The 23109-nt window shown below is 38.7% G+C and overlaps 2 protein-coding genes and 2 pseudogenes across 2 annotated transcripts; 3 read left to right on the top strand and 1 right to left on the bottom strand.

Moving 5' to 3' along the window:
• Positions 1–736: 736 nt before the first annotated feature.
• On the top strand, positions 737–2014 carry LOC116134911 (G-type lectin S-receptor-like serine/threonine-protein kinase At4g27290). The gene has a single exon (XM_031420597.1). The coding sequence runs from the start codon at positions 737–739 to the stop codon at positions 2012–2014; it is 1278 nt and encodes a 425-aa protein (XP_031276457.1).
• Positions 2015–2574: 560 nt separating this feature from the next.
• Positions 2575–5143, top strand: LOC116134912 (annotated as a pseudogene).
• Positions 5144–12035: 6892 nt separating this feature from the next.
• On the bottom strand, positions 12036–13256 carry LOC116134914 (G-type lectin S-receptor-like serine/threonine-protein kinase At4g27290). The gene is made up of 2 exons (XM_031420599.1): positions 12404–13256; positions 12036–12211 (listed from the first exon to the last, which is right to left on the bottom strand). The coding sequence occupies exons 1-2, from the start codon at positions 13254–13256 to the stop codon at positions 12036–12038; spliced, it is 1029 nt and encodes a 342-aa protein (XP_031276459.1).
• A 7863-nt stretch (positions 13257–21119) lies between these two features.
• Positions 21120–22675, top strand: LOC116134847 (annotated as a pseudogene).
• The last annotated feature ends 434 nt before the right edge of the window (positions 22676–23109 follow it).

Consider the following 23109-nt stretch of genomic DNA (forward strand, 5'->3'; position numbering starts at 1 on the left):
TGCGAATTCAGAATCATCTGTTTCATCTCTAGTCCTGTGGCGCATTTAATAACCGAAAAGTTCAACTCATGCAAGTCCATCGGTGCAGTTAGATGTTCTATTCTGCAAGGACTCGGTTTTGAATGCACTGTGAGAGAACAACTTGGAAGCCTGATGGAATTGATAGTTACCAGTTTTTATGTATGTATTAGTTCCAAGATGTTCAGCAATATACAATCACCTTAATCCACTTGTTGAAAACACAAAATTTCTTCCCCCCCTCAAACATGAGATTAATTGGAGGGTAATATTACAGAAACATTGTAATAGTATGAATCAAAGACAGCATCTGCTATCAGAAAAACAGTAGCTGTAGGAGCTAAGAGTTTAGATAGAAAACTTGCACCACTGAGGCTGACAGTTAACAAACAATTTAAATTTTGGGCTACCCACATGAAAAATGAGATGTCGTAGGATTCGTTCTGTTACCATCCAGTGTTAACTTATCCTGACTTCTGTTAGTTGGCGATGGTTGACTCCGTCAACTGATGAATTTTGGATTTTGACATCGATAATCGATTCAGACTATTCAAATCCATGGGCAAACAAAAGTAAGCAAGGATTTATTACTTAGTATACATATTGAGGACAGTTGGCCAGTTCGAGCTGTTTCACTTTCATAGGAGAAATGGACTGCTATTATCTTTAACCACAATGAGGACAAAAAGCATAAGCCAATCTGTCAAAAGTTTCAAAAATGTTTCTTGTGTATTATTTTTTGTTCTTTATTTTTGGAGCTTCTGCTAAACTAGATACCAAAACACCAAATCAGTCCATCAAAGATGGTGAGACTCTAGTTTCCGCCAGTGGAATCTTTGAACTGGGATTTTTCAGCCCAGGTAACTCAGCAAAGCGTTACTTGGGAATATGGTACAAGAAAGATACTGATAAAACAGTTGCATGGGTGGCCAACAGAGTAACTTCACTCTCTGATTTTTCAGGAATTCTAAATGTCATTGATCAAGGGAAGCTTATACTACTAGATGGAGAAGATAGAATGATTTGGTCAACCAATAGATCGAGATCACTGAAATATCCTGTTTTGCAGCTCTTAGGTTCAGGAAATCTTGTTGTGAAGGATAGAAACGATAACGATCCAGAGAACGTTTTGTGGCAGAGTTTTGATCATCCTTTTGACACCTTACTAACAGGGATGAAGCTCCGAAGGAACCTCAAAACTGGAATGGATAGGTTCCTTTCGTCCTGGAAAAGCACAGAAAATCCTGCTCCAGGCCAATTTTCTGTGGGCATTGATTTAAATGGATTTCCACAACTAGTTCTCAGGGAAGGAGCTGCCATCAAGAATAGAGCTGGCTCGTGGAATGGCATTGGTTTTACCGGGACTCCTGCGCTGAAACCAAACGATCCTGTATGTGATTTTCAATTTGAATTGAATGAGAATGAGGTCTATTATAAGTGTGACCCCAACTTTCCCTTACTTTCAAGGATATGGGTAAATCAATCAGGTACTGCTGAGCGCTTAATACAAAGCTCTCAAACAAAAAATTGGTGGCTTGCTTATGTTGTTCCGGTTGATCGGTGTGACAATTATTCTTTGTGTGGTGCAAATGCTCGATGTCAGACAAACAGCAGCCATGTATGTTCTTGCCTGGAAGGATTTGTACCAAAATCACCAGAAGGTTGGAGCTTGTCAAATTGGACTGAAGGGTGTGTCAGAAGGAGTCCATTTAATTGTAAAAATGGGAATGAATTTAAGGTTGATGCTGGGTTGAAGTTGCCGGACACTTCTAATTCCTCGTACAATACAAGCATGAGCCTTGAGGAATGTAAGGAAATGTGTTTGAGAAACTGTACTTGCACTACCTGTGCTAATTCTGATATCAGCAAAGGAAGTGGTTGCTTGCTTTTGTTTGGTGACCTGACGGATATGAGATTGAACAATGATGTTCAGCAAGATCTCTACATAAGGATGGCCACTTCAGAACCAGGTAATTTTGGAAGTATTTACTTTTGATTTTGAAAGAAAACTATATTTATCATATAAAGCATTTGATTAAGGCAGCTAAAAGCAGTAGATAATGTTGGTTATTTGAGCATGTAAATATGGTTATACGGGAGAGAAAAAAGAGAGAGAATAGCAAGAGAGAAGAAGGACTTGTATATTGCAGTCATATTACAGAAAAATACAGCAGAGTTTTTATATGCATACATACATACTGTTGTACCTAATCATAAGACATATTTTAGTCCAAAATAACTTCTTAACCATACATTCTTAGCAACTCTGATTACATTAAATTAATTTGATATAAAGTTGGCAACCAAATGCAAGCTGAATTCACCAAAATATATCACTTCAGCATGCCTACAGACCAGCTACGTGAACTGCTCCAGACCAGCCTCCAGACTTCAAATTCTGCCCTTTTACAGCCAGTTCACAGCTTCCAGCATAATCAAAATATTTGTTTCAAGCAAAATATCACTATTTTGAACAGATAATGAAACAACCTAGGGATACTGCTCAAGCGCTTGGATACATCCGCTAACTTTGCTTTTGATTTTCAGATCAATCGGATAGAAGCAGAGAGGTGGGAATCATAGTTGGCTCTGTAGGATTTATGGCAATCCTTATGGTGGGATTGATATTGTTTATCAGAACGAAGAAGCTCAAAAAGCAAGGTAAACTCATTACCTGTCTAATTAAACAATAACAGGCATCATCAGGAATTTGTTAACTTAATCCCTTAATTTTCCTCTGCTAAAAAGAAAAGTTTCATATAATTTTAGGAATTTTGAAGAGCAACTACAAAAAATATAATAATGGAGCTGGGAAAGAAAATATGGAGTTATGGGTATTTGATATTGCCAGTATAGCAAAAGCCACAGACAACTTCTCAAGCAATAACAAGCTGGGACAAGGTGGTTTTGGACCAGTATACAAGGTAACCTTACAACATTCTTCCAGAATACAAGATTTGTATTCTGCTTATACATCAACTAATTTTGAGTGATGATTCCAGGGTACATTGCTGGGGGGAAAGAGATTGCAGTTAAAAGGCTGTCAAAAAGTTCAGGCCAAGGAATCGAAGAGTTCAAAAACGAAGTTACATTGATTGCAAAACTTCAACACAGAAATCTTGTAAAGCTTCTCGGTTGTTGCATCCAGGAAGACGAAAACATGTTAATCTATGAATACATGCCTAACAAAAGCTTGGACTTCTTTATCTTTGGTTTGAATCTAAAAACTCATCTTTATTTTGATTTGTGATCAATTAAAGATGTATCATTTTACTGACCTGGTATGAGGTGTTGACCAATCAAACAAGAAAGCAAATTACTTATTGGTCGAAGCGCACCCACATTATCAGTGGAATTGCTAGAGGAATGCTCTATCTTCATCAAGACTCTAGAATGAGGATTATACATAGGGACCTCAAAGCCAGCAATGTGTTATTAGATAACGATATGAACCCCAAAATTTCTGACTTTGGCATACCAGAATATTTGGGGGACAGGAAATTGAGGCCAATACAAATAAGTAGTTGGAACTAGTAGGTAACTAATATTGTTTTCTGCTTTGCTCACTTCCACTTGAGACCTCTGCCAATGTCATTTTGCAGTGGTTAATGTCTCCGGAGTATGCATTTGACGGTGTTTTCTCGATGAATCTGACATATTTAGCTTTGGAGTTTTAGTACTAGAGATTGTTAGTGGGAAGAAAACAGAGGATTTTCCCATCCGATCACTACCATAATCTTCTTGGACATGTAGAGTAGAACACAACGATTTATTTAACTATTTGGAAACAAATATTTCTCTGTACTTCAATTTTTTTCAGGCATGGATACTTTGGAAAGAGGAAAGGCGATTGGAACTAACTGGTGAAACATTAATTGACTCTCTTTGCCACCTGAGGTGTTGAGATGAATTCATGTGGGTTTGTTATGCGTAACAACGGCCAGAAGACAGGCCGAGCATGTCGTCAGTGGTTCTAATGTTGGGAAGTGAGTGTTCATTGCCTGACCCAAAGCAACCTGGGTTTTTTTCAAAAGAAATCTATTTGAACCTGAGTCTTCATCAGGCAACTTTTCCATTTTGGAGGCAAGGTAAACATCACCAATTGGCATAAAAAATTATCTCAACAGCCCTAGATATCCAACAATCTGTTTAATGGTTAGTAACAAGTCGTTGTTAAAATTGTTTGTTTGTGATGCAAGGGTATGATTCTTGTCAGTGCAATAGGTGAGTGTCAGGCTTGCGAATGGTTAGGGATTATCCACCTGTCTAAGCCCTACGCAATTTGAGGATATTTCTCGTGCAGATAACCAATGGGACGCAAAGAGGGATTTTGTTGCGAACCTACCCGATTTCTCAGTCATTCACACATACAATAGCTCATACCGAAACAAACAGCGTTTATATCAACCTCTAGAGTTCCAAATAACAGAAGAGAGGTATTCATTGATAACTCAGTTTACACCACTCTAGATCGTCTCTCAAATAAAAGACATACTGGATTTAATTAACTACAATGAAAATAGAGAAACCAAGACTAGAACATAATAAACCGATATGCTGGACTTCGAGGGCCAGCTACCTCCCCTTTCTTTTCATCAAACAGTTCATCAATGGCCGGAATGGGGAATCGGTCGAGATGGTCAATTTATTGAGTGCCCTATAGTCTACACAAAACCTCCAACCACCATCTTTTTCTTAACCAACAACACTGGCTGGAAAAAGGATTGATACTAGGCTTAATAATTCCTGAGGCTAACATCTCCCCAATGATTTTCTCAATTCGTTTTTCTGGTAAAACGGATATCTAAAGGCCTAAAGTTTGGGGGTTGGGCTCTGGTAGTAACCTAATTGCATGGTCTTGGGGTCTGCTAGGGCAAATCCGATAGAGGCTCAAATACGGATCTGAAAGTTTCTAACACGGAAACAGTCTCTACTGACATTGATCTCTTCGTCTGACTGTTTTTGCAGCTGCCCAATTCAACCATGTATCTTTCCCTCACTTCTCAACGTTCGGATCATGGCTTTCAAGGAAACCATTGTTTTGCTAAGTGCAGGATCCCCTACAATTGTCACCGTTTCCTCACCCAATTTAATTTCATCACCTGCTGCCTCCAATTCATTGTAGTTTCCCCTAATGTTTCAAGCCAAGCCATGCCTAACACTACATCTGCACTACTCATTTCAAAGGGAAAAAAATCTTGAGTTATTTGTACCCTCGGGACTGCCAAACATACTGCCTTACACTCTCCCTCACATCGGACTTTATATCCATCCACCACTCTCACTCCAAATGCCTGTGTTCTTTCTACAGCAATACGCAGCTTCTCAACCAACTCTCAGCTAATGAAATTGTGGGAAGCCCCACTGTCAATCAAGATAATAACCTCCTGGCCCATAATACTGCCCTTCACTTCATCGTTTTGGGCCATTGATTCCCCCAACCGAGCTAAGGGAAAGTTCAACATTACCTTGGGTTTGTTCTGCCGTCGTTCCTTCACTGGTTTCCATGTCCCCTGGATCCAAATCTTCTTCTTCCTCATCAACAAGGATTACTTGAAATTGCTTCTCACCACACTTATGGCCAAAGAATACTTCCCATCACACTTGAAACACAACCCTTTCTCTCTTTTCTTCTGTATTTTGGCCTCCGTCATTTTTCGAAAGGGAAATTCATGTCGCGATGGATGGTTTCTGTCGAAGGATCTGAAGTTTGTAGAGGTGTTTCGCAAGGAAGGAATTCATGGATGAACCCACGACAGTACCCTCTGCGTTTCTTCGCCCAAATTTGAGAAATTGGAGAATGAATTTGAGAAATAATTTGAGAAGGAGTTTGATTTTAGGGATTCAGTCAATTTGGGCTTTAAATGAATCTCCGGGTCGGGTGGTGGATATCGGGTTAAAACTCCTAGATCCAAAATTGTTTGACCCGACATTTAATCTAGGCCCTTCCACCTATTGGCTCTTGCTGGACCTGTCTTAAGTTCTTCTAAAGCCCAGTTACGTTCCTCTACTCTGTGGTGCCTTTCTATTGTTTGGAGAAGAGAATGGGCTGGATCAACCTCAGCTCAGCCCGATTTCTGCCTTTAACCCATTCAGAAACGCAGCGTTCAGGATCTCTTCCTTCTCTTCCACTACACAAGCAGCTACAGCTTCGAATCTTCTTCTGTAATTAGTGACTGTACTGTTTTGCTTCAGGGCCATTGAGTTTCATAAGGGTTACTCTCTTGAGATCCGCTAATCTCTGAATTAAGCAAGTTTAAACGATGGCCGCGAGGTTACAGGTGCTCTGACTTCCATCCATTGATACCAGTTAATGGCTTCCCCTTCCGCACACTGTCGCAGCTGTTAGTTTACCATCATCATGGAATTCCATTCAAAGAAAAATACCTTTCAATTCTAAAGATCCACCCGTAAGGATCTCACCCATGAAAAGGGTAATTCAGTTTTCTTCCTCCCAACTCACTTTGACTTTGTCCCAAACTCCCTGATCCACTTACTCGTTTTGATTCTCCTCTTCCTGATTCTCACGTTTCTAGATGATTTTGTTCCCCACGCCCAGCTTCTTCTTCATCCTTTCTTCTCATCCAACTCTGTATCTCTACCATGCATTCACGAATTGTCCCCATATCCACGCCCAATTTCGTTACCTCCCATTCCACATTTTCAACCTAGATCTATTCTTGTTGCTACCATAACCCACACACACACACCTGCTCTGATACCAAATTGTTGCGAACCTACCCAGATTTCTCAGTCATTCACACATACAATACTCATAACTGAAACAAACCAGTTTATAGCAACCTCTAAAGTTCCAAAATAACAGAAGAGAGTTATTTCATTGATAACTCAGTTTACACCACTCTGATCGTCTCTCTAATAAAGAACTACTGGATTTAATTAACTACAATGAAAATAAGAGAAACCAAGACTAGAACATAATAGAAACCGATATGCTAGACTTCGAGGCTAGCTACCTCCCCTTTTCCTCACTTCTTTCTCGATGCCTATTTACCCTTCTGCTGCTCCTTTTATTCATTTCTTCTGCTAATAGAATTTATCCCTCCTCCAGTAATCTTTCGCCACCTGTCCCACACCTTCAATTCACACTTTAGTTGCTTCTTTTAATATTATTGATCCCCTGGTGCTCCTTCCCACCTTCTTGTACACCCGCACTTCGCGTGTTGTATCAGATTTGCACATCATCCACCCACTTGCAACTTGTAATCATACCTTGAACTCTCCCACTATAAATAGATGACACCCCTCTCATTTACGGGATTGGCTAATCTTAGTCTAATAGCTTACACATTCTCTCGCTCTTTTTGTATTCTCTAGATTATAACTCAGCTCACTGGACGCGATCTAATCATACCTATTTATTATACAATAGCAGTGGACTAGGATTCACTTTTAGGCATTCGAACCACTTTAAATATCGCTTCTCATTCATTGTTTCATTTCATGTTTTCTTATCACGTGTGTTTCTAAGTCTGCTTAGCACTTTGCACTTATGATCGTTGGTGTCAAAATCAAGCATCAACACAGTATCATTACCTGTCTAATCAACAATAACAGAGATCATCATGAAAATGCTAAAAGAGAAGTGTCATATAATTTCATGATGATGAAGAGAAACTACAAAATGAATTATAATAATGAAGGTGGGAAAGAAGAAAGGGAGTTATGGGGGTATTTAATTTTGCCGTATAGCAAATGCCACAGGCAACTTCTCAAGTAATAACAAACTGGGAGAAGGTGGTTCTGGACCAGTAGACAAGGTAACATTACAACATTCTTCCAAGATTAGTATTCAGCTTATATATACTAGTTTTGAGTGATCATTACAGGGTACATTGGAGGAGGGGCAGGAGATTGCAGTTAAAGGCTGTCAAAAAGTTCCAGGCAAGGAATCGAAGAGTTCAAAAGCGAAGTTACACTAACCGATAATCTTCAACACTGGAATCTTGTGAAGCTTTGGTTGTTGCATCCAAGCAAATGAAAATTTGTTACTCTATGATACATGCCTAACAAAAGCTCGGACTTCTTTATCTTTAGTTTGAACTCTAAACACTCCTTTTTTTTTTATTGTGATCGTGAAGATTTAGCATTGTACTAACATGGATAGATTGTTGATCAGATCAAACAAGAGGCGAATTATTTGATTGGTCAAAGCGCATCCATAACCGTTGCGAGATGAATGCTCTACTCATCAAGACTCTAGAATGAGGATTGTACATAGGGACCTCAAAGCCAGCAATCTGTTACTAGAATATGATACGAACCAAAAATTTCTGACTTGGCATGGCCACAATATTTGGGGGAATGATTGAGCTAATACAACAAAGTAGTTGGAACATAGTAGTACACCTAACGTTGTTTTCTTCTTTTACTTTCTTCAGCTTGTGACCTTCTCTTCCAATGTCATTTTGCATGGCTATAGTCTCCGGAGTATGCAACTGATGGGGTTTTCTCGGTGAAATCTGACATATTTATGTAGTTTTGGAGTTTTAGTCCTAGAGATTGTTAGTGGGAAGAAAAACAGAGGATTTCCCATCCAGATCATTACCTTAACCTTCTTGGACATGTAAAGTTGAGAATAACATTTTATATATAACTATTCTGAAACAAATATGTCATCTGTGCTTTATGTTTTACTTTGGAAAGAGTGAAGGCCATTGAAGTTAATTGGTGATGCATTTGGTGACTCTCGTCCGCCCCTGTGTTGATTCATTCATGTGGTTTGTTATGCGTGCAACAACGACCAAAGACAGGCCAAGCATGTCATCTGTGGTTCTAATGCTGGGAAGTGAGTGTTCATTGCCTACCCAAAGCAACCTGGGTTTTTCTCAGAAAGAAATCTGTTTGACCTGAGTCTTCATCAGGCAACTTTTTCCATTTTGGAGGCAAGGTAGAACATCACCAATTACCAACAGCCCTTAGTATCCAGACAATCTGTTTAATGGTTATTACAAGTCTGTTGTTAAATTGTTTGTTGTGATGCTTTATTATACCATTAGTGTCTGTACTAATTGCAAGTGTTTGATTCAGAATTTGGAGTCCCACATCGACTAGGCACGCTCAGCCTATGGGTTATAAAAGGGGTAATCCTCCCATTCAACAAGGCCTTTTGGGTGAGGAGTTAGGCTCACCTCAATTCTACGTGGTATATGCCCAGGTTTATTTGAGCTGAGCGTTTCACCAGCGAGTGAGGAGTAGCGCCAGCAACTACCTCCAATAATAGGCATGACCCAACATATGGGCTTGACCTTGAGGGGAGTGTTGGAGTCCCACATCGACTAGGCACGCTCAAGCCTATTGGGTTATAGAGGGGTAATCCTCCCATTCAACAGGTCTTTTGGGTGAAGTTAGGCTCATCTCAAATTCTAACACAGAAGATGAAAAGATTGTCCGTTCTGTTGTAATTTCTGACACTGGCTCAAGCGGACTATTTCTTCTGGCATTCTATTTTTAAGTGCAATCAACTTCAAGTTTTTCACAGCAGTGAAAATACATTTCCATCATCATGATATGATAAAAACACGATTTATTTTATTTTATTAATAGGGGTATTCAATATTAGGTGAAGGAATATTAGGATAAATGAACCACCATTGGGTGGCCTAACGGTCAACTAGGATTCTGAATATTTACTCAAGAGATCTTGAGTTCGATGCACTTGGGTTGCTAATAGGGATGGTTACTAAGGAGATTTACCCGATTGTTAACTCAGATCCCGAGGGATTAGTTGAGGTGTTGCAAGTTGGCCCGGACACTCCAATCACCAAATATATAATTTATATATTAGGAGAGTAATATATAAATATACTTATATTTTGGTGCCTCTGCGTGTGATAATAAACAAATAAACAAAGAGAGATCACTTAACTGATATCTAGGATTGAGATTGAGTGGATCCACATTGCCACTGATATTACTAGAATCAATCTCCACTCAAATTAACACATTGTGAAAACACTCGTACAATTATTTTCTACAAGTTATTCAATGACAAATAGTCTTTAAAGTATAAGTATAGGAAAAAATTTATGTATAATTGCTGCATTCCTTAACAGTAAAACTATCACCAAAGTAATGCTGAAACTCTATCTACCCTGCTGAATGGTTAGCTCAATGCATTTTCTTGTTGTAATTTTGTTCTAGATGTTGTATCTGTGCTGAAACCTATTCTGTGAGAAACCTGGCTGTTTAGGCTGAGGAAGCACCACCTCTTCATTCCCTAACATGAAAACTACAGAAGACATTTCTGGCCTGTTTTCTGGGAACTTTTGAACACACAACAAGCCCACTTGAATACACCTTTGAACTAGAGATTCAATGAAAGAATCCCAAACATGTATCCATTAAATCCAGGGCCCTTCCATCATTCCACAGTAGCCAGCCTGAAATATTGCAATGCATATGCTTTATTTATTCACCAAGCCGATAGTGTGTGCAAGAGTGAGTGCACATCTTTTTTCTACTTACATGTCCAAGAAGATTATGATGTGGTCTTGGGGACGGAACCCTCTATTCCTTCTACCACTTATTTCTCTGCAGAAGCACACCAAAACTAAAACATCGGATTTCAATGAAAATGTGCCCTCGGTGCATACTCAGGAGACATATAGCCACTGCATCAAAACACAAAAATAAGTTCTTCAATTAGTAACACACATGATTACAGTAATACTACTTACTATGTTCCGACGACTCTCTTTGTTTCACTTCTTTGTCATCACTTGCAAAAATTCTTGCCACCACCGAAGTCTGAAATTTTAGGATCAGGTCATATCTTAAAATATTGCTTGTCTTCAGATCCCTGTGAACTATTTGAAGTTTAGAATCTTGGTGGAGGTAGAGAAGTCCTCTTGCAATCCCATAACAATGTCTAAGCGTTTTTTCCAGGATAATAGTTTGCTTCTTTCACGATCTGCACATCGTTGCCAACTTTAGTAACCAAAAACTAGACCTGTTGTTCAATTTTCTATTTTGACAATAAGATGAATCAATATATGAGTAGCTTCAAGCTGTGTTACTCATAGTAGTTAACTAACTGATTGAGTATAAAGTCTAGAGAAGTAACCGAAGATAAAGTTATCCAGCTTTTGTTGGGCAAATACTCGTAGATTAGCTCCTTTCATCTCCTTCAATGCAGCTGCCAACAATGGCAACGATTCCTTGTTGAACTTTCCAATTAAAATTACTTCATTCATGAATTCTTCAAGACCCTGTCCTGATTTTCTTGAAAGCCTCTTGACTGCAATTTCCTGTCCCTCTGAAAGATTTCCTGTATATAATGCGTGCTTTGCTATTTAGCGTGAGGTTACACCGCACCTTATACCTTTCTATTGAGTGATTTGTAAACATGTATGTAACTACTACCTTGTAAACAGGACCAAAGCCACCCTCGCCAATTAAGTTGCGTTAGAGAAATTGTTAGTTCGCAGCAATGGTAGCCAAATCAAATAAAGGTACTTCTATTTCCCCTTTCTCTTCTCCATGCTTGTTAAGTTTGAACTTCTTGCTTATCTGTACAGCCATGAGCCAGACATTACTTTCATCTTTTTAGGGAACTCTCTAAAATTTGAGTAAAACAATATCAGATGCCAGATGGGCATGGAGGTTCCAAATGATTAAATAATTTAACCAAAGGTTTGAGGAGGTCAGTGAACTTTATTAAAGTCAGCAATATTAGATGATATATTACCTTTGTTCTTTCTTTTCTTCCAAGCTTTGCAGAGTACCATGACCAATATAAAGAAGCCAGCGACTGTTGAGACCACCAGGACAATTTTTACTACTTTTCTTTGCGCGAATCGTAACTGATTTTATAACAGCGAACATCAAAAAACTTGATCAACTAATTCTGTTTTACATTTCAAAAACCAGAAAAAGAAAGAAACAAAGAGGACAAACATTTTCGAGATTAATTTTCTTAAATTGGTAGAGTGTATCCAAGCCAAGCTATAAAGAATGCTTTGAATTTGCTGTCAGCTGTAATTGAAGCAACTGACCTAGTTCTGAAGCTGGAACTCGTATAAAAATATCCTGTCCCCAGTGAATCCTTCTGAGCATTCTTTCATATCAGTGAGGTCTCCAAACCACATCAAACAGCCACTACCCTTTCCCCTGTATCCAGATTCGAGAAAGCGCTGCATGCACAATTCTTCAAGCACTCTGCCTGACATTCCTGAATATTCATACTCTCATTCAACCAAGGGAATCAGGCACTTTCATCCGCACAAGCTTTAGAAATCCTTCTCCTTTCGGCATTCTGATTCCATTGACGATTTCTTGACACATTTGTTTAGTCTGAGTTTTGTCCCCTTCTTCTGAATTAGGTAACACCCCTTTAAGCATCCACAAATAGGTGTCCACAAACCTGTCTTGCCGATTCTGCAGTTACCATTAGCACCACACTCTGCATAATGGTCACATATGTCATATCCCAGAGTACAAACGATTCCATTCTCCGTTCCCCTCGTCCCTATCAAACGCTGAATTGAGCCAGATGGATCCAATATTAATCGTGTCACAACCGTGTCACTGAAAACATCATACATGTAGTATGACTCATCTTCGTTATGCACCAAATCTGGTTTGAAGATCAAGTTGTGCATCATGGGAATACCATTAAACTGGAAACCATTCCATGGTCCGCTGCGGGCTACTTTTTTTGATGGCGTGCTAATGACTAACTCAGGTCCATCATTTTTCTCAAGTCTTAGAGTAAAGTTTCCAGGGGCTGGATCACTGGCACTTCTCCATGCTGTCATAGTTCTCTGAAAGTCAGTTTTCAAGTTCCATCCCAACTTCATGCCCGTTAACAATGTGTCCGATGGGTAATCAAAGCTCTGCCACATATAATTTTCAAAAGTGTCAATATCTTCCCTAAGAATAAAGTTCCCAGAATCTAGGAGTTTTGCCACTGGATTTTCTGGCAATCTTGAAGAATTTGAAGACCAGATAATTCTCTTATCTTGGTTGAGAATTACAAGGTTTCCATTTAACACAGTTAGAACTCCGGACTTATCAGCTATTGGGATGTTTCTGTTGGCAACCCATACAACGGCCTTAGGACTAATCGTGTAGTACCAGATTCCCAGGTACCTGTTGTTTGAGTTTCCTGGTGAGAAGAAGCCTAGCTCAAATCTCTGGGATGAGGAAATTAATGTCTCACCATCTCTGATAGGTTGTCCCGGAGTTATCGTATCAGCTGCAGATGAGAACTCCATGGCTGATAAAAGAATTAAAGACCAAAACAAGGTGAAGAATATAAGGCTCTCCATTCTTATTTTGGAGAGGAAAAATTGAAAATTGCATTCATGGTGGAAGAGGTCAAGAGAAGTTCTTTTAATTTAGAACTTTCATACATTGTCTCATAGTTGACCTCGTAGATTTGTGTTTCCCACTGATAAGGCTTTGTTGAAAACTCAGAAATTGATGGAAAATGAGAGGGAAAGCATCCCGCAAAGAATATCATTTCACATAAGAATAGCTGGCCCTGAAAGATAAACAAGGTTAACCAAGGTTGGCCAAGCATAACGTTTTCAGGTCTAATGAATGGGTTTGTGTCAGTTCTTGTGGAAAATTTGATAGTTTATTTGTGTTTCACCTAATCCTTTCCTTACCATTCCCAGCCCTACGTTTTATAACTTTTGTGGTATCAACAATTATTGTAGTTAAAGAGCTGGTAATTTTGAAGAAATTTCTAGGAGATAACCAAGATTTCTAATCAAAACCACGAAAAACGTTATCTCAGTCCTGTCACTTCTTGGAATATAAATGTCGTTTGTCTGCAGTATACATACAACTGTCATTTGAGGGACATTCACCCTCAGAGTTGTCACAATCTTTGAACTTTCTAAGGCACCTTAGTCTTCCAACTCCCCATAAACGATGACATTTGTGGTCCCAAATTAGTCGAGGATAATTTACAAGTGATATTTGTTCAGTGAATTCCATGCGCTTGTTTTTCTTGGAAAGTGACGGCATAAGCCGGTAATCAGTAATTTTGGTGAAGAATGAATAGTTCCAAATGATATATTTGGTTCTTGAATGTATTCTTAGGGTCAAAGATGGACTGTATTTGTATAGAACCAAATACTTCTTTGTGAATAACTCCTGGACTCCTCATAAATGCAAACAATTTGTGTAGCACACTTGAATGACTGAGAAACTTATGCAAAGTCACCTGACAGTTTCTACCTATCAGTCAACCGTGAAGTTTGGAACTACAAGCTGTTATTAAAAATCAGAATCTAGTATGATACCATGTCAGAAATATGGAGGAGTAAAAATAACAACACACAGGGACACAATATTTATGTGGTTCAGCATAAATCGCCTATATTCACGGATGAGATGGTTTCTCTATAATTTTAAGAACACAATGCTAGAGCGTTAGGCAGGAACTCTACCCTATGGTGTTTTATCAGTACAACACCATCAACCCATTACATAGTGTCATGGGCTAGGAGTTTCACACCCAAAAGGCTAATCTATTAGGTAGAGGGACTCCCCCCATTTATAAGCCCAAGACCTCCTCAATATGCTTTCAATGTGGGATTTGTTACATTCTCCCCTACCCAATCCTGTGACTCCCTCGTCACAGGTGGGGTCCCCTGCTTACCCATCCACCTCACTCTCGTGTAGACCCACAATCACACGTGGATGCCCCTGTGTCGGCGCTTGACGGGACATCGAAAGATGGATTGGGTCTACTCTGATACCACTTGTCACGGGCTAGGAGTCTCACACTCAAAAAGGCTAACCTATTAGGTAGAGGGACTCCCCCCATTTAAAAGCCCAAGACCTCTCCAATACGCTTTCAATGTGGGATTTGTTACAATAGGCAGACATTCTATTCCTAAGGTATTTAATACCCCTTCCAAAGGTATTTAATACCCTTTCTCATCTTGTGTTTCTTACATTCTCTCTTCTCTTGTGATTTCTCTCAAAAACCATAAATTGGTTCTAACCTCTATATTTAGATGCAGAATAGGACATTTTTTTTTTCTACTAAGATTGATATTTTAAATCCTAATATGACTTCTCTTATTTAATTCATTCTCATATTTTGACTTAAAATAAAATCTTAAACCAATTCTTTTTTTCTAATTCATATCAAAATAAAAGAAAAACAAATATACTCCAATACAAACTCTTAAAATAGAAATTTGCCTCAAACTGAAATTCTCCTAAAAATCTTCATCAACTACAAAAAAGTGTTCACATTCTAAGTATAAAACCTCACTGCCTAAACATTTGGAATTTAAGGTCAACAGAAAATTCTTATTTGTCTACCTAACTGGTGCCATACACATTTATATAATAATCCAATAAAGTCGTTTTCTGAAGCAAGTTTTTCCATCTATGAAATAACATGTTCACACTTAGGTTCAGCCTCTGGTGGAAAATCCATCAGTGTAAACATCATTAATTCAAATCATAAAATCAAAGTCGATCGTTTCGAATTAAGTTCTAATGCTGGAAGTGGTGTTCATTGCCTACCCAAAGCAACCTGGGTTTTTCTCAGAAAGAAATCTGTTTGACCCTGAGTCTTCATCAGGCAACTTTTCCATTTTGGAGGCAAGGTAGAACATCACCAATTACCAACAGCCCTTAGTATCCAGACAATCTGTTTAATGGTTATTATACAAGTCTGTTGTTAAATTGTTTGTTGTGATGCTTTATTATACCATTAGTGTCTGTACTAATTGCAAGTGTTTGATTCAGAATGTTGGAGTCCCACATCGACTAGGCACGCTCAGCCTATTGGGTTATAAAAGGGGTAATCCTCCCATTCAACAAGGCCTTTTGGGTGAGGAGTTAGGCTCACCTCAAATTCTACGTGGTATCATGCCCAGGTTTATTTGAGCTGAGCGTTTCACCAGCGAGTGAGGAGTTAGGCCAGCAACTACCTCCAATAATAGGCATGACCCAACATATGGGCTTGACCTTGAGGGGAGTGTTGGAGTCCCACATCGACTAGGCACGCTCAAGCCTATTGGGTTATAAGAGGGGTAATCCTCCCATTCAACAGGTCTTTTGGGTGAGAGTTAGGCTCATCTCAAATTCTAACACAGAAGATGAAAAGTTGTCCGTTCTGTTGTAATTTCTGACACTGGCTCAAGCGGACTATTTCTTCTGGCATTCTATTTTTAAGTGCAATCAACTTCAAGTTTTTCACAGCAGTGAAAATACATTTCCATCATCATGATATGATAAAAACACGATTTATTTTATTTTATTAATAGGGGTATTCAATATTAGGTGAAGGAATATTAGGATAAATGAACCACCATTGGGTGGCCTAACGGTCAACTAGGATTCTGGAATATTTACTCAAGAGATCTTGAGTTCGATGCACTTGGGTTGCTAATAGGGATGGTTACTAAGGAGATTTACCCGATTGTTAACTCAGATCCCGAGGGATTAGTTGAGGTGTTGCAAGTTGGCCCGGACACTCCAATCACCAAATATATAATTTTATATATTAGGAGAGTAATATATAAATATACTTATATTTTGGTGCCTCTGCCGTGTGATAATAAACAAATAAACAAAGAGAGATCACTTAACTGATATCTAGGATTGAGATTGAGTGGATCCACATTGCCACTGATATTCTAGAATCAATCTCCACTCAAATTAACACATTGTGAAAACACTCGTACAATTATTTTCTACAAGTTATTCAATGACAAATAGTCTTTAAAGTATAAGTATAGGAAAAAATTTATGTATAATTGCTGCATTCCTTAACAGTAAAACTATCACCAAAGTAATGCTGAAACTCTATCTACCCTGCTGAATGGTTAAGCTCAATGCATTTTCTGTTGTAATTTTGTTCCTAGATGTTGTATCTGTGCTGAAACCTATTCTGTGAGAAACCTGGCTGTTTAGGCTGAGGAAGCACCACCTCTTCATTCCCTAACATGAAAACTACAGAAGACATTTCTGGCCTGTTTTCTGGGAACTTTTGAACACACAACAAGCCCACTTGAATACACCTTTGAACTAGAGATTCAATGAAAGAATCCCAAACATGTATCCATTAAATCCAGGGCCCTTCCATCATTCCACAGTAGCCAGCCTGAAATATTGCAATGCATATGCTTTATTTATTCACCAAGCCGATAGTGTGTGCAAGAGTGAGTGCACATCTTTTTTCTACTTACATGTCCAAGAAGATTATGATGTGGTCTTGGGTGACGGAACCCTCTATTCCTTCTACCACTTATTTCTCTGCAGAAGCACACCAAAACTAAAACATCGGATTTCAATGAAAATGTGCCCTCGGTGCATACTCAGGAGACATATAGCCACTGCATCAAAACACAAAAATAAGTTCTTCAATTAGTAACACACATGATTACAGTAATACTACTTACTATGTTCCGACGACTCTCTTTGTTCACTTCTTTGTCATCACTTGCAAAAATTCTTGCCACCACCGAAGTCTGAAATTTTAGGATCAGGTCATATCTTAAAATATTGCTTGTCTTCAGATCCCTGTGAACTATTTGAAGTTTAGAATCTTGGTGGAGGTAGAGAAGTCCTCTTGCAATCCCATAACAATGTCTAAGCGTTTTTTCCAGGATAATAGTTTGCTTCTTTCACGATCTGCACATCGTTGCCAACTTTAGTAACCAAAAACTAGACCTGTTGTTCAATTTTCTATTTTGACAATAAGATGAATCAATATATGAGTAGCTTCAAGCTGTGTTACTCATAGTAGTTAACTAACTGATTGAGTATAAAGTCTAGAGAAGTAACCGAAGATAAAGTTATCCAGCTTTTGTTGGGCAAATACTCGTAGATTAGCTCCTTTCATCTCCTTCAATGCAGCTGCCAACAATGGCAACGATTCCTTGTTGAACCTTTCCAATTAAAATTACTTCATTCATGAATTCTTCAAGACCCTGTCCTGATTTTCTTGAAAGCCTCTTGACTGCAATTTCCTGTCCCTCTGAAAGATTTCCTGTATATAATGCGTGCTTTGCTATTTAGCGTGAGGTTACACCGCACCTTATACCTTTCTATTGAGGGATTTGTAAACATGTATGTAACTACTACCTTGTAAACAGGACCAAAGCCACCCTCGCCAATTAAGTTGCGTTAGAGAAATTGTTAGTTCGCAGCAATGGTAGCCAAATCAAATAAAGGTACTTCTATTTCCCCCTTTCTCTTCTCCATGCTTGTTAAGTTTGAACTTCTTGCTTATCTGTACAGCCATGAGCCAGACATTACTTTCATCTTTTTAGGGAACTCTCTAAAATTTGAGTAAAACAATATCAGATGCCAGATGGGCATGGAGGTTCCAAATGATTAAATAATTTAACCAAAGGTTTGAGGAGGTCAGTGAACTTTATTAAAGTCAGCAATATTAGATGTATATTACCTTTGTTCTTTCTTTTCTTCCAAGCTTTGCAGAGTACCATGACCAATATAAAGAAGCCAGCGACTGTTGAGACCACCAGGACAATTTTTAACTACTTTTCTTTGCGCGAATCGTAACTGATTTTATAACAGCGAACATCAAAAAACTTGATCAACTAATTCTGTTTTACATTTCAAAAACCAGAAAAAGAAAGAAACAAAGAGGACAAACATTTTCGAGATTAATTTTCCTTAAATTGGTAGAGTGTATCCAAGCCAAGCTATAAAGAATGCTTTGAATTTGCTGTCAGCTGTAATTGAAGCAACTGACCTAGTTCTGAAGCTGGAACTCGTATAAAAATATCCTGTCCCCAGTGAATCCTTCTGAGCATTCTTTCATATCAGTGAGGTCTCCAAACCACATCAAACAGCCACTACCCTTTCCCCTGTATCCAGATTCGAGAAAGCGCTGCATGCACAATTCTTCAAGCACTCTGCCTGACATTCCTGAATATTCATACTCTCATTCAACCAAGGGAATCAGGCACTTTCATCCGCACAAGCTTTAGAAATCCTTCTCCTTTCGGCATTCTGATTCCATTGACGATTTCTTGACACATTTGTTAGTCTGAGTTTTGTCCCCTTCTTCTGAATTAGGTACACCCCTTTAAGCATCCACAAATAGGTGTCCACAAACCTGTCTTGCCGATTCTGCAGTTACCATTAGCACCACACTCTGCATAATGGTCACATATGTCATATCCAAGAGTACAAACGATTCCATTCTCCGTTCCCCTCGTCCCATATCAAACGCTGAATTGAGCCAGATGGATCCAATATTAATCGTGTCACAACCGTGTCACTGAAAACATCATACATGTAGTATGACTCATCTTCGTTATGCACCAAATCTGGTTTGAAGATCAAGTTGTGCATCATGGGAATACCATTAAACTGGAAACCATTCCATGGTCCGCTGCGGGCTACTTTTTTTGATGGCGTGCTAATGACTAACTCAGGTCACATCATTTTTCTCAAGTCTTAAGTAAAGTTTCCAGGGGCTGGATCACTGGCACTTCTCCATGCTGTCATAGTTCTCTGAAAGTCAGTTTTCAAGTTCCATCCCAACTTCATGCCCGTTAACAATGTGTCCGATTGGTAATCAAAGCTCTGCCACATATAATTTCAAAAGTGTCAATATCTTCCCTAAGAATAAAGTTCCCAGACTAGAGTTTTGCCACTGGATTTTCTGGCAATCTTGAAGAATTTGAAGACCAGATAATTCTCTTATCTTGTTTGAGAATTACAAGGTTTCATTTACCATCATCAGGAATTCCATTCAAAGAAAAATACCTTTCAATTCTAAAGATCCACCCGTAAGGATCTTCACCCATGAAAATGGGTAATTCCAGTTTTCTTCCTCCCAACTCACTTTGACTATGTCCCAAACTCCCTGATCCACTTACTCTGTTTTGATTCTCCTCTTCCTGATTTCTCACGTTTCTAGATGAATTTTGTTCCCCACGCCCAGCTTCTTCTTCATCCTTTCTTCTCATCCAACTCTGTATCTCTACCATGCATTCACGAATTGTCCCCATATCCACGCCCAATTTCGTTACCTCCCGTTCCACATTTTCAAGCCTAGATTCTATTCTTGTTGCTACCATAACCCACACACACACCTGCTCTGATACCAAATTGTTGCGAACCTACCCAGATTTCTCAGTCATTCACACATACAATAGCTCATAACTGAAACAAACAGCAGTTTATAGCAACCTCTAAAGTTCCAAAATAACAGAAGAGAGGTATTTCATTGATAACTCAGTTTACACCACTCTAGATCGTCTCTCTAATAAAAGAACTACTGGATTTAATTAACTACAATGAAAATAAGAGAAACCAAGACTAGAACATAATAGAAACCGATATGCTAGACTTCGAGGGCTAGCTACCTCCCCTTTTCCTCACTTCTTTCTCGATGCCTATTTACCCTTCTGCTGCTCCTTTTATTCATTTCTTCTGCTAATAGAATTTATCCCTCCTCCAGTAATCTTTCGCCACCTGTCCCACTACCTTCAATTCACACTTTAGTTGCTTCTTTTAATATTATTGATCCCCTGGTGCTCCTTCCCACGCTTCTTGTACACCCGCACTTCGCGTGTTGTATCAGATTTGCACATCATCCACCCACTTGCAGACTTGTAATCATTACCTTGAACTCTCCCACTATAAATAGATGACACCCCTCTCATTTACGGGATTGGCTAATCTTAGTCTAAAATAGCTTACACATTCTCTCGCTCTTTTTGTATTCTCTAGATTATAACTCAGCTCACTGGACGCGATCTAATCATACCTATTTATTAATACAATAGCAGTGGACATAGGATTCACTTTTAGGCATTCGAACCACTTTAAATATCGCTTCTCATTCATTGTTTCATTTCATGTTTTCTTATCACGTGTGATTTCTAAGTCTGCTTAGCACTTTGCACGTATGAGTCGTTGGTGTCAAAATCAAGCATCAACACAAGGTAAATTCATTACCTGTCTAATCAAACAATAACAGAGATCATCATGAAAATGCTAAAAAGAGAAGTGTCATATAATTTCATGAATGATGAAGAGAAACTACAAAATGAATTATAATAATGAAGGTGGGAAAGAAGAAAGGGAGTTATGGGGGTATTTAATTTTGCCAGTATAGCAAATGCCACAGGCAACTTCTCAAGTAATAACAAACTGGGAGAAGGTGGTTCTGGACCAGTAGACAAGGTAACATTACAACATTCTTCCAAGATTAGTATTCAGCTTATATATACTAGTTTTGAGTGATGATTACAGGTACATTGGAGGAGGGGCAGGAGATTGCAGTTAAAAGGCTGTCAAAAAGTTCCAGGCAAGGAATCGAAGAGTTCAAAAGCGAAGTTACACTAACCGATAATCTTCAACACTGGAATCTTGTAAAGCTTCTTGGTTGTTGCATCCAAGCAAATGAAAATTTGTTACTCTATGAATACATGCCTAACAAAAGCTTGGACTTCTTTATCTTTAGTTTGAACTCTAAACACTCCTTTGTTTTTTATTTGTGATCAGTGAAGATTTAGCATTGTACTAACATGGATAAGATGTTGATCAGATCAAACAAGAGGCGAATTATTTGTTTGGTCAAAGCGCATCCATATTACCGGTTGCGAGATGAATGCTCTATCTTCATCAAGACTCTAGAATGAGGATTGTACATAGGGACCTCAAAGCCAGCAATCTGTTACTAGATAATGATACGAACCCAAAAATTTCTGACTTTGGCATGGCCACAATATTTGGGGGAGATGATTGAGGCTAATACAAACAAAGTAGTTGGAACATAGTAAGTACACCTAACGTTGTTTTCTGCTTTTACTTTCTTCAGCTTGTGACCTTCTCTTCCAATGTCATTTTGCATGGCTATATGTCTCCGGAGTATGCAATTGATAGGGTTTTCTCGATGAAATCTGACATATTTATGTAGTTTTGGAGTTTTAGTCCTAGAGATTGTTAGTGGGAAGAAAAACAGAGGATTTTCCCATCCAGATCATTACCTTAACCTTCTTGGACATGTAAGAGTTGAGAATAACATTTTATATATAACTATTCTGAAACAAATATGTCATCTGTGCTTTATGTTTTACTTTGGAAAGAGTGAAGGCCATTGAAGTTAATTGGTGATGCATTTGGTGACTCTCGTCCGCACCTGTGTTGAGATGCATTCATGTGGGTTTGTTATGCGTGCAACAACGACCAGAAGACAGGCCAAGCATGTCATCTGTGGTTCTAATGCTGGGAAGTGAGTGTTCATTGCCTGACCCAAAGCAACCTGGGTTTTTCTCAGAAAGAAATCTGTTTGAACCTGAGTCTTCATCAGGCAACTTTTTCCATTTTGGAGGCAAGGTAGAACATCACCAATTATCTCAACAGCCCTTAGATATCCAGACAATCTGTTTAATGGTTAGTATACAAGTCTGTTGTTAAAATTGTTTGTTTGTGATGCTTTATTATACCATTAGTGTCTGTACTAATTGCAAGTGTTTGATTCAGAATGTTGGAGTCCCACATCGACTAGGCACGCTCAAGCCTATTGGGTTATAAGAGGGGGTAATCCTCCCATTCAACAAGGTCTTTTGGGTGAGGAGTTAGGCTCATCTCAAATTCTAACACAGAAGATGAAAAGATTGTCCGTTCTGTTGTAATTTCTGACACTTGGCTCAAGCGGACTATTTCTTCTGGCATTCTATTTTTAAGTTGCAATCAACTTCAAGTTTTTCACAGCAGTGAAAATACATTTCCATCATCATGATATGAGATAAAAACACAAGATTTATTTTATTTTATTAATAGGGGTATTCAATATTAGGTGAAGGAATATTAGGATAAATGAACCACCATTGAGTGGCCTAACGGTCAACTAGGATTCTAAAATATATTACTCAAGAGATCTTGAGTTCGATGCACTTGGGTTGCTAATAGGGATGGTTACTAAGGAGATTTACCCGATTGTTAACTTCAAGATCCCGAGGGATTAGTTGAGGTATGTGCAAGTTGGCCCGGACACTCTCAATCACCAAATATATATATTTATATATATTAGGAAGAGTAATATATAAATATGACTTATATTTTGGTGCCTCTGCCGTGTGATAATAAAACAAAATAAACAAAGAG

The sequence above is a fragment of the Pistacia vera genome, unplaced genomic scaffold (assembly GCF_008641045.1).
Source record: "Pistacia vera cultivar Batoury unplaced genomic scaffold, PisVer_v2 Contig292, whole genome shotgun sequence".
NCBI classification, from domain to species: Eukaryota; Viridiplantae; Streptophyta; class Magnoliopsida; order Sapindales; family Anacardiaceae; genus Pistacia; species Pistacia vera.

Coding starts and splice junctions, on each gene's coding strand:
- LOC116134911 (XM_031420597.1), top strand. CDS start 737: ATGTTTCTTGTGTATTATTTTTTGTTCTTTATTTTTGGAGCTTCTGCT.
- LOC116134914 (XM_031420599.1), bottom strand. CDS start 13,256: ATGGAGTTCTCATCTGCAGCTGATACGATAACTCCGGGACAACCTATC. Junction 12,212..12,403: donor CTGCAGAATCGGCAAGACAG/GTTTGTGGACAC, acceptor ATGAATATTCAG/GAATGTCAGGCAGAGTGCTT.